General features: G+C 38.5%; 1 protein-coding gene across 1 annotated transcript; it reads right to left on the bottom strand.

The window, feature by feature from the left end:
* Window positions 1–5,818: 5,818 nt before the first annotated feature.
* On the bottom strand, window positions 5,819–11,253 carry LOC112567095 (sphingomyelin phosphodiesterase 2-like). Its single transcript, XM_025243643.1, has 8 exons — window positions 11,089–11,253; window positions 10,094–10,196; window positions 9,733–9,809; window positions 9,314–9,497; window positions 8,750–8,953; window positions 8,256–8,388; window positions 7,947–8,066; window positions 5,819–6,952 (listed from the first exon to the last, which is right to left on the bottom strand). Exons 1-8 carry the CDS (start codon window positions 11,121–11,123, stop codon window positions 6,603–6,605), a joined length of 1,206 nt encoding a protein of 401 aa, XP_025099428.1. The 5' UTR covers window positions 11,124–11,253; the 3' UTR covers window positions 5,819–6,602.
* Between the last annotated feature and the right edge of the window lie 796 nt (window positions 11,254–12,049).

The raw sequence follows: 12,049 nt of genomic DNA, 5'->3' as shown, positions 1-12,049 counted from the left end.
CCATCAGTTTATCGGGTGTCAGCTCTGCCTCTTGGCGGGTGGTAACCGCGCTCTCCGGTGAGAGGGGGATTTCCCCCTTCGGTTCCCTCCCTTTGACTGCAGTGTCCCCTACAGCGCACCCTGTGGAAGGGGAGCCTATGCACACTCAAGCATTTCGACAGTTGTTTTTGTGCATCACAAACATAAAGAGGAGTGCAACGACACGATCAAACTCCACCTTCTAAATGTCTGATTTTTGAACTTCATCGCTCCCAACAATCATTATCCCTGGCAGTCATTACCCCCAGTAATTACCCCCAACAGCCATCACCCCGACGTTTGTTAAGAAACAAAGAACATTGTTAATTTAATTTCGGAAACTCATTTACATTCGATCAATGGGCCTCTGTTGTTTTTCTGGATTTGAGAATTCAAAGCGTGAAGTTCAAGGGGAAGTGAAATAAAATCTATACATGTCGTTTATTTGTAGTTTTATTAAAATAACCAGAAAAAAAAACGAAAAAGGAAAATGAAAGACAGAATTAAAGTTCAAAAACCACGACATTGCAAGATCAAATTATTCTTTTAAATATAGTAAACTGATTTGTGGTTGAAAAATGTCATAAAACAAAATGTACATGGCTTATTTGGGGTCACGTCCACTTCATCTTTCTCTACTAGCCTAGTTTTTCCTTCTTTTTTGCCTCTCTCCTCTCTCTCAAGTACATACATGAATATAGACATACCGTCTTTAAGCTCACACGCACACACACACACAGACCAGCATAGTGGAAAAAAAGATATAAATCAATCGCCAGGTAAAATTCCAACAATCAATATTAAACTCATTGAAAATATATTGTATACTAAATACTAATGCTTTTTTCTCTTATAAATTCGTTGTATGACTTCATTAATGTGTACCGATTTCACCAATATTTATTTCCAAACCTCGTGGCCTGTGTTCGTCAAGCAACAAATTTATTTACCGTCTCGCATTCGACAGCTATTTGTCCGCTTATCTGGTTATGATCAGAATTAATCACCAGGCAGATACGAGAGTTTGAATACACGATAACGGCCGCCATGTTTCCTTCGAGACAGAAAGTGGTCGATGTTGGCAAGTTTGTTCTGGCACAAGGCCCGTAGTATTTTCCCAGGAACAACAGACCGGTGCAAAACACGGCAACAAAAATAATCTGAGCAGACTCCCAGCTCGGAGAAAGTGTATTCGACATTTTCTCTTCTGCACGATGCACAGTATTTTTCAGCGTTCAACAGCACTAATGCACCCACGCACTATCTTTCTCTCTCTTGGGAGGAATAATAATTTCTTAAGCATACCGTGATCAATTGTAAGCAATTAAAGTCTTTTAACAGGAGAGTGAACTGAAGAGCACAACAGAATGATAAACGCGATTCCATTAGAGGAGCAGTCAGTGAAAGAACGGTTCCATTATGTGAAGGGTGGAGGCATAAAAGCAAATTCATGACACGATTTATCACATCAGGCAACGATGAGAAAGTGCTTGGCAAGAAATAAAAGAAAGGTGAAGGTAAAAATTGCACAACAACACTGCAGAGGAAAGAATAAGAGAACTTGTCCGTCCTGGTGTCTTTATCAACAAGTTTCTTTCCTCCACAGCATCTCCTTGCAAACATCTGCTGTTGCAGCATCTCCAAGTGAAATTCCAGCTAAAACAACTGCAAGCTAAAGTAACATGTTGGAACAAACTGCCAGCTAGTTTCCAGGGAGATGGAATTAAAAAGTACATACACCAAAAGCAGATTTCTCATTACAGGAAGACCCCACCCAACATCACTGGAAGAGTTCTCGTTAGAGGAACCTTAGGGGTATCCTATTCAGAAAGCTTAAAACGAAGAAAAGGTAAATAATAAGACAGGTATTCAATGTACTTATTAGCATGATGACTGTAAACAATCGTGTGATCGACGGTCAAGATGACCATCATCATTGACTACCGGAGAACCAGAAGGTAGTATTGTCGTATGTACATTCTTTTCCAAAAAAAAAAAAAAAAAAAAAAAAAGCCTGAGAAAATGTCGGCTAGGTGAAAACAAACAGACGTGAGGAAGCGGCTGATTGAATTATGTTTCCCTATAATCCGTTAACCACATCGCTACACTCCCTCTGGCCACCTTGGCTACATGGCCACAGGACTACATTGATCTGTGAACTCATCATCTTCACCGCCCATTAGGCCAAGAAGTTTTTTTGCATCATCTGGGCAGATGTTTGAGAAAAATGTGATGTGCTTGAAGCAGCGCATCTGGTTACAATCCAGTCAGCCCTTCACTTTCATTATGGCGTCGTCGAAGATGCTCGATACTGTTGTTGTTGTCTCAGATGGTCTCTTCTCTCCTCGAACTGTACCTCTCCATTAAGAAGCTGCAATTGAATTCAGCCTTTAACCAAGATAAAAGCACACAGATACAGCCTTCTGTTTCCCACTTTCTCTCATTCCGTGTCTCCATCTCTGTGTGTACGCGCATGCATGTGTGGGAGAAGATAACTTCATTTCTGTTTTTTGTTTGCTCCTGTTTTATCTCATGTCGCAATAAAGAAAAGAAGAAAAGGGAAATAAATAGACTTGCTAGCAGGCTACAACTTATTTCATTTCAGCTTTCAAGCAATCGAATCTCAGGTACGCTGGTCTCATCCTGGGTCACGTGGACGAAAACTTTCTAAAAAAAAACTCATCTACATCCAGACTACCAACAAAATCCTCATTACTGGGTGTCCACTGAAAACAAGAACATCGAAAACTCACGTTACAAGCCCTCCCGCTGATCATTCTCCCGATTCCATAACGATATTGCAAAACATCCTATTGAACTTCACTTTTTTACTAGCTTGTTTATCGAGAGATAAGGCTGAAAAGGTAGATTTATTCCCCTGTTGTTTCAAACCAAATTTGTGACATGTTATTCACATTTACAGAATGTCCGCCACGCGCGTGAAGAGGTCAAACATCCATAAAGCGGTGTTGTTAGTGTCGCCAGTGTTGTGCCACACTCTAAGACTTTGACAACCATTCTGCTCGTGAGATGAGATCTTTGTTGTAACCAAAAGGGATGTTGTACTTGATGTTGCAGTATGGTTGTTGAATTTAAGTGCTTTCGGAAACATCAAATAAGGACACAGGGTTAGGGATAGGGCAAGGCCAAGCGAGCAGATGAGAGGAAAGAGAGAAAAGGGGGTAGATAAATGGAGGGGAAAAAAAGACAGGGCTAAGAAGAAATCTTTCATCTTGTTGCTGCCCCTCAATGATAACGTGTAGACAGTACTGAAAGAAGCCCTCAGTCCGAGGTTTCATTAAAATCTTGTTTTTAACTGCTTGTAGCAAAACGGTACAGCTTTCAGGAACCATTAAAACCCTGAAGCTAAAAGCTTCAAAACATTTTGGACAATAAACATCTTGCCAGAAACTTCAACAAATGAGCAGGACCAGAAGCGGGTGAAAAAAAAAATTTATAGTCGAAAGGAAAACGTGATGAAGTTATAGTAATCATTTGATGATGACCTGCAACACCTAATTAGTAAGCCTGACACCTGTAAGGCGATGGAAACTGTGTCTGAAACAAGAAAATAGAATGGGAATAACTATCCAACCAGATCTTTATGATGTTTCTGTTTGCACGTGCAGGCTGCAGGCCGTTGTTAAGTGCACTTTACTTGCGGGATGGTTTATGCGCCCGCCTGTTTTCGTCCTCACCTTCCAGGAGGAGGGTTATTTGTGTTTTGGGTTGAGACCTTGCACCACGCATAAACACTCGGCGTTCGCTCGGTAAATGGATGTGTCGGGAAAAACAAGAGGTACATTCAAATTTCTCTAAAATCGTTTCGAAGAATAAAGACACAATGAAGGAAGTGCATAATGTTCAAGTAACTGTAGTTGGTGCAGTTTCTCTTTTGTTCGTTCGTTCACTGACGTGTTTTTGTCAATAGGGGAGAGGGGGAAAGATGAAGAATAAAAAATAAGAGCTAACGAAGTCAAAATTTTGCCATGTTTCTTAGATGATAGTGATGATTAGGAGGAGGAGTAGGAGTAGGAGGAGGAGGAGGAGGTGGAGGAGGAGAAAGCAGCAATTAGGTTTAATCATTGTGACAGAAACTGGGTGCATGATATTGTATGAATACTGTGCGAAGCTTGTTTATGTGTAGCAAACTCAGACTTTGCAGATGCTTTGGAGAAGCACGGAACAAAGGACAGAAATAGCTTCCCGGACTGACATGAAAGTTTGGCGTGAGAGGAGTACACACGGCCATGGGCATCGAACCCCAGGCCATCCCGTGCACGGGGCAAGAGCCTGGTGATAGTCGAGCTTTATGGCCCAGGTGTGTGGACCCGCCTCCACAACTAATTAAGCGATGATGCTGCCTTAGGTATCTTAGATATGGACGGAGGGCATGCGTGTGATATATATAATTATATATATCTACAGGCTGTTGAGGGAATGACTATCATGCATCCACATACACGGAGGGGGCAGGTGCCGCTCGCACACACCTGCACGCGCTCAAAGTAAAAAAAAAAAACACAAAATAAACTGACACAAAACTCTGCATGTCCAATAACATCATAGCAGCTACCACATTGCACGTGTTTAAAAGATATTTTACAATTACTGTACATCTATTTAAGAAAAATACAGTATTAGTAATTAATTTGTGTATGTTCTCACCACGATTTGATTTCTCGGGTCTTTTATTTCTCCTTCATCTTTCTTCGGTCTTGTTTCTCTAGAACTGTGGTTGTGAATAATGATAATTCAGTAGTGAGACAGAGCACAAGATGTCAAACAAACGTGAGACATCCTTCCTACGCCTGCGACCGAGTCTAAGGGAGACGACCCTGAAGGGATTCTAAAGACACGATTGTCGTTTTAAAGGAAAAAGAAGACGAAGCAGTCTAACGGCGTCTAATCGAAATGTCAGTGCCAAGCCTTGAAAGTTCCCGCAGAACAGTGACAGATAAGAACCAACATTTGTCTAATGTCAACAGCAGCAGCCACACGGACAACGCATTTGTAGACATTAAGATGAAGTGTTGGGCATTTTAGATGGGAATGGCCGCTATCCAGCACAGAGAACAAGTCAACTGGACATTTTCGGGGCGAAAAAGTCACGATTAAAAAAAAACAAAAAAAAACCCAAAACTCGTTCAGACAGAAGAATAGAAAAACTGGATTAAGGGAATATATAAAAGTTCACCTGCACCGCAAGGATGCCCAAGAATAGTTGACGTGACCACGTAGCCACAGCCACGGATGGTTGACGTGACCACGTACATAATCTCACTGGCAAGCTTCAGGGACCATATAGGGGTCATCACTGTTATAGATCTCGAAGAAAACATAAGCAAAAATGCAGTAGGTATTACAAACTTTATCCAGTTGAGATTGTAATTTGACAGTCGGTTTTGGGCGCACGACATTTGGTAACTTCGTTCTGCAAACAAATTTAACTCTACTTAAAATTCATTTTACTGCTAGCATATTTTGAGTTTACAACTACCACTTGTTTGGTGCAATAGTAATCTTTCAGATAATCGCAACGTACTAAAAATAATAACAATGCAAAACCATTTCGGGACCAGCTTTACATGAGGACGGTGCCCATCTCCTCTCCTTCGCCACTTTACATTCCCTACCCTCTGTAGAGTCCGGTACACATTCCTTTGTCCAGGTTATTGGACTGCTCTACATTTCAATTGCATTTTTCCAGTTGGCATAAATGAACACTCGTGCAAAAAAAATTTCAAGATTTTCAAAAAAAAGTTTGAAAAATATCTCAATAATAACAAGTCAGAAGATACACCTTGTTGTATGTAGCTTTATCAAGTCTTTTTGACACAGATATGTACAATATTTATATCCTTTTAAAATAAACAGAATATGCAAAATATCACACAAAATAATATTAAGCCCTTTGAAACATCAACTATTAATACCCACACAATTACCAACAACTGAATAGCCAAGTCTACATGGCATCATCAGCAGAATGTATATTACTTTATCACATATTATAGCTGATATTATCATACATTACAATTAAAGCATGATCTTTTATTTATCTTCTAATGTGGTCCAGACATTCTCCCTGATAGTGAGAATGTTATGATTCTGTTTTGGTCCCAGTATGTTGGAAAAAGTTTTCGATAATTTTGCTACTGACTAGTAGTCTTCATGGATTTTATTTCTGGTTCTAAAAGTTTTTGAGCAGTTCAGATGCCGATCATTTCAAAACCATCTATGAGTATACAAGTGAAAAATATTGGTAAGTAGTCAGTCAAGAATCAAACCAAATGTACTTCTTCCACAACGAGAAAATAAACCACTTTCCCCAGAATCAGTAAAACTAAGGTAAGGACATGCTATACAAAATAACCACAGTCATATCAAAACTATTTAAGAAAAACACTATAAAAATAAATTCTTCAAAATGTAGTCTCTCTATACAATTCTCTTATTATGACTAATCTGTTTTTTTCCATTGACAAAATTTTATCATAATCTTAATGGCATTTATTTGTTGACTGGCACATATTTACAACACTAAAAAATTTAAACTGATGCGTGGAAAACATTGTGGAAAGCTACCTCCCCTCGGAAATGTGTTTGGACAGAAGCTCAAGGTTACTTGCTGTTGCCTTCAGCCCATGCACTTCTCCCTCTTTAACCACCAATGCTAACCAAACAAGGGCAGCCACTGCTACAGCCAACACAAGCTTCACCAAGCCAAGGAAGAAAATAATGATGATGGGATTAGTGACAGACAACTCTGTATTGCACAGCCCTAGCAGGAGAACAGCCAGACCCAGAGCTTGGAGCTGCAGGCCAGTGATAGTTCGCCGAACTTGAATTACACCCTCTTTCACAATGTTCTGAGCTGCAATGAGGTATGCATTGCGCTCAGTCTCCAAAGAAGTATCAACTGGTTGTGTTTCTGAAACGAAAGCAAACGCTGTCATGATTAGGACCGCCAATAAAGGTTTTGATATAAATGAAGTTGAAGCAATATTTATTTTATCTTTAAGGTTTTGGCAAGGTTTATCTTGATATTTTATTTTTAACACATGCATCAATTTGTCCCTTGCAATTTTTTCCTTTAAACATTTACAACAGACTTAAAAGCCTTTTGTTGTGTCCTGAGCCACCATTTCAACATAAAACAAAATTACATATACACACACTTTCAAAGGCACAGTATTTTGCCCAATTTTAATATAACAACTGCCGTAATACTCTCTGTGCACAAGGCTATGGTGGAAAACTGTTCTCTCAACTTAGTTTGCTTCAGCATATGCTAGTTTATATTTGCAGCACAAAAGCCAATGAACAATTTAGGCCCACAGACAGATTCAAGTGGGTGCTACCATATGAGTGTTACTTGCTCTTCCACAAACCAGGTTTCCTATGACACTCACAAGATTTTTCTCAAGATGTTTGTGTGATATGGCATCCACTTAGGTGAGATGTTCAGCAAAATTAACAGATTTTAGATAACTTTTATTCCCAACCATTCCTTACTTACAAATTATGTATATAAGTAGCAACATATTTAATACAATAAAAACAAACTAGCCATATGTCATAAATTCATAATTATACTAAATAAATAATGAATGATTTGCCTAATAAGTAATATAATCAGTTCCTTATTGGGCATACAAAAAGTCCAAATTTTTTATAAAGTCACTGATAGTGCTTTATATATATATATGTTATATGATAAATAAATAAAATTTATAACTTATTATTTATATGCCTGGTGAAGCTACTATTTGCTGCATTTTGATAATGTCATGCACAATTATCTGCTAAAGAAAAACCAAACAAGTAGAACTCAAGGGACAGAACCATATATATTAATTATCCCCCCTCTCCTGCCATCAAGAGGTCATTTCCCAGTTTTCTGATAATGTCACTGACAGACTTACCTTCCGAAGACCGTAGCAGCAGAAGATCTGAAGCTACAGCTTCATGGTCAGAAAAAGAATACTGCTGACCTGGCACCATTCCTAGGGTGGTGATGCAGCGTTCCACAGTGATATTCACACCTGAAGGACATTGCCACAGTAAACATCACAGCTGATCACAGACAATAACAGTGAAGAATAATTTTTAAAATTACATATAGTACTCTGAAAAAAATCTATTTAATTAAGTGAGCAAGTTAATACTGTGGAGACAATAAAAATGATGAACTTGACAAAAGATTGCTTGCTGGAACTGAAAAACCACAATACCTGTTTTGGCCTCATATAATATGTAGTCAATACGTTTGCCATCTTGCTGTATTTGGACCTGATTCTTGTCACTGAATGGGTTGAATGGACACTCACATGTTGACCCTGATAAGTTGCTATCAGGTGTGTTTTTCTGAAAGTGACAGTAGTAACACTTATAGCCTTGCACACTTCACTAAAAATAAAACTGTTTTTACACAGAGCAGTCTTCTTGTCAGTACCAAGTGCTTTAAAACTAGTTACAGTTACAGCAAGGGAAAGGAACAGCTATATGGAAAGGAAGGTCTGTGTTTGGGGAAGGGATTAAAAAAAGAGGGCTAATGTACTGCGCAATGTATGGATTTCAAACTGAGGACTGCAGGAAAAGGAAACATTTTTGTTTGGGGTGTACAGTGCCGAAGAAATCAATCTGCTTTCTTTCAACAACACTGAGCAAATTAGAGAAAAGGAGCAACAGAAATAAGAAACTGCAAGATGTACAAAGTTTAGAAAACCTTTTGCTCCCATGTATCTCTCAGAGGTGTGTTTGTAACCAAAACTTTGTAGCCAACATCATTGCTCTCCAAATTGAAGTCTCCGGCAGCTATGACGACATCACAGTTGGTTGATGTGTAGCGAATAAACTGGCTCATTTCAAAGGCCTGAGACACTCTGTGTGGCAGGTACTCATCATCTGACCGGTTGTATTCTGCATGCAGCTAGAGTCAGACATGTAAGATGATACTCCAATAAAGCAATACACAGTGGAATTTAATGAAGCAAATGCAAACAAAGTAATGTAGCGGTACTGAGGTGACAACTACAAATACAAACAGGTACATGTATACTGCAGGGATGTATGATACAATCAACAAAGGGAAGGCTCCATAACCTGGTGGATAGTACACTTGAGTGGTTTGAGGCCTGTGGCTGGAAAATTGATCATCCTGCCCATTCAGCAACTGCTTAAGTAGAACCCATACCACTGTGGTCTTAAAAAAATCCATATATAACTAGTTACAATATGCTCGTATTCATGTTCATGTATTCACTGATTTTTGCACAAAGAGTCAGCTTACATGTGTAGCATAGAGATTGATCTTTAATCCCTTATAGTTTAGAATACAAAGGCCAACACCTTTGCCCCCAAACCAGTCACCATGGTGAACTTTGTAAGCATGCCCATTGAGCTGGAACTTGTGGAAAAATGTCTCCAGTATCGGCACTTTTGAGAACACGCACACTCCACTCCCGATAACACCACTGAAACAATCAAACAGTCTTCTGAAGTTTTTTCAACATTGGATATTTTTTCTACCCGTGATGGTATAGTTTTTAAGGAAAAATACTGGTGATGTCTGTAAATCATAAACAATATAAACTGTGTTAAAAACTTGCACAGATTTAGATTTAGAATACAGACTCTTCAGCATTTACTATCCCCCTATCATTGGAAAAAGCAATAATGACTGTTTCCTCATGAATCAAAAAGTCATACCTGTAGAAATAATGGTTGTGTGGCAAGACACTGCTAATGTTTTCACATATAATATTGTAATCACTCTTCAACCATACCTGTTGAGAAAAAGACAAACACAAGGACTGTAAAGTTTGCATCTGTGAATGCAAAAATCTTCATAGCTCTATAGCTCGATTGTGTTGATGCACCCATATTGAATGAGCTATTCTATAGCTCAGTTGCATTGTACACCTGTATTGAATGAGATAGAAGAAGACTAATTTAAAGACCTCCTGCCCTTTTTCACGTCCAAACTTTAAATTGATAATTACAATAAACTGTTCCTTTTATATTTTCTGATTTATAATCTAAAACACTGTCAAAATCTACTCATACACACCTCCTGAAGGACCACAATGTCGTACTGTCCCTTGGACAACTCCTTAGCAATAGCAAGGATTCTCTGTGGTCTCATTTTGCAGACAAAAGGAACTGGTACACCCCTGTCAAGAAAATCAATGATCATGAGTTAGGATGTATACACAAATCTTCAGCTCTGCTCAGCAAAACTCTCCTCTTACAAAACTGTTTATGAAAGTCTCCATGTCAATAGGGTTTGTTTTTTTTAAAAAAACCTGTTGCTCATGCCTTCTTAATTTTATCCTTTAAATGGAACTGGAGTTATCTGTCAAAGGGGAAACAAGTTCACACACAGCTTGGGTGTACTGACACCAGGACCTCCCAGTGGTTCGACAGTGAACAGCCGGTTCACTCTTTTATGTTTGTTACCTATAGCCTTTTTTCTGCTGTCCTCAGTGTCAGTAGCCTTTAAAATAACCCTGCAAAACTGTCTTTGGCAAGGTATCATGTAAGACGACATGCCTGAACCACACCCGTTTCTCTTAGTTGACTGCGACGAGCTGATTGTTGTTCAATCCTAACACTACACTAATCAACTTGTACCTATGTAAGGATCTTATCCTCTATCATAGAGTTTAAACTTATGTAACCAAAAATTATAACAGAATTATACGGATTACACTCATTAGAAAGCAAGTACTCACCAAGTCGCTTTAATGTATTCTAAGAGAGTAAATGCACAGGGGTGGGGGTGGGGAGAGAAATACAAATAAAATCAAGGTATGCAATGTTGAAACGGTTAAAAAAAATTTTCACGGTAAAACACTTCTCGTGAGATAACTAAGAAGTTGAAAGCAGATTATCTGCTGTCTTCATCTCTTAAACAACAGATTAATTCTTGCTTCGAAGCTGTACGGGCATGGGTTATTACATCCATACTGCACTGCTTTATCCATTACACAAAATGGTTCGTGCCCCATATCGAAACAAGGCGGCGAAAGGTTTATGAAAAACACACTTCAAGGAAAGTCTTACCAGCAATTCAGCGTCAGAATTTTCAGTCTCTCCATTACTACAGTGATATTCTAGTCCCTGAAAAGTTGGCAGTATAAATAAAGGTCAAACTGGGTTGTTGCCACATACACTGTGAAAGCGGGTCACACCTTCGGAAGTAGGGTCCCTGTCTCAGTAATTAGTGATTAGTCTGTACACAAATTTTAGACACGGCCGTGGGCTGTATATCTTTTTCATGGTTTGCTGATTTCTTTCATCTGGGATTTAGACACGTCTTATATAAACATATAAACACCATGAAAATAAAATCAAAACTTTAAAGAATGAGCAATTTATAAAATTGACTTCTCCCTTTCCATTGCCTTTCAACTTTTTAAAATAAATGATGTTGTTACCCATTATTATATTTAAAATTTGTGCAGTATTAATTATCCATGAATATCTTTACATACGATGCCAATAAAAATGCTATATACTCAGGAACTATAACAGATTTGTGTTTGTTTTTGCAAATAAAAAAACTCAAGGGAAATAACTAGAGAATATAGTTTCGTTTTGTTTTCTTTGCTTACTTCCCGTGTTAGAGTGATTTCATGATTCTCTCTTACCTTTCATTTTATTATTATTATTTTTATTTTGTTTGTGTGTGTGTGTGTGTGTGTGTGTGTGTGTGTGTGTGTGTGTGTGTGTGTGTGTGTGTGTGTGTGTGTGTGTGTGCGTGTGTGTGTGTGTGAGAGAGAGAGAGAGCAAAACAGAAAGTAAAAAAGAATGAAAGCAAGAGAAAGACTAAAAACACTGCTCTCTTTACTACAGTACATCAGATGTATAGATATTCTGTATCTCATGTGAGTGAAGTATTTTATTAACCCTTGTATGTGAGTGACCAACTGACGACTTTATATATCATATAGCTTCTCTTTTTTTTTTTCTAAGAAAAGGGCAAAAGGTGGCTAGAAGAGTACCTTGTCATTTTCAAGAATTT

Source organism: Pomacea canaliculata, linkage group LG6, assembly GCF_003073045.1.
Source record: "Pomacea canaliculata isolate SZHN2017 linkage group LG6, ASM307304v1, whole genome shotgun sequence".
Lineage (NCBI taxonomy): Eukaryota > Metazoa > Mollusca > Gastropoda > Architaenioglossa > Ampullariidae > Pomacea > Pomacea canaliculata.
This window is presented reverse-complemented; position numbering and strand designations above follow the sequence as displayed.

What these genes read in the sequence shown, in the direction of transcription:
- LOC112567095 (XM_025243643.1), bottom strand. Translation starts at nt 11,123, where the DNA reads ATGGAGAGACTGAAAATTCTGACGCTGAATTGCTG. An exon ending in ATTCTGACGCTGAATTGCTG is followed by an intron (nt 10,197 to 11,088) that starts GTAAGACTTTCC and finishes TTTTCTTGACAG; the next exon opens with GGGTGTACCAGTTCCTTTTG. An exon ending in GCTGCTACGGTCTTCGGAAG is followed by an intron (nt 6,953 to 7,946) that starts GTAAGTCTGTCA and finishes CTTTCGTTTCAG; the next exon opens with AAACACAACCAGTTGATACT.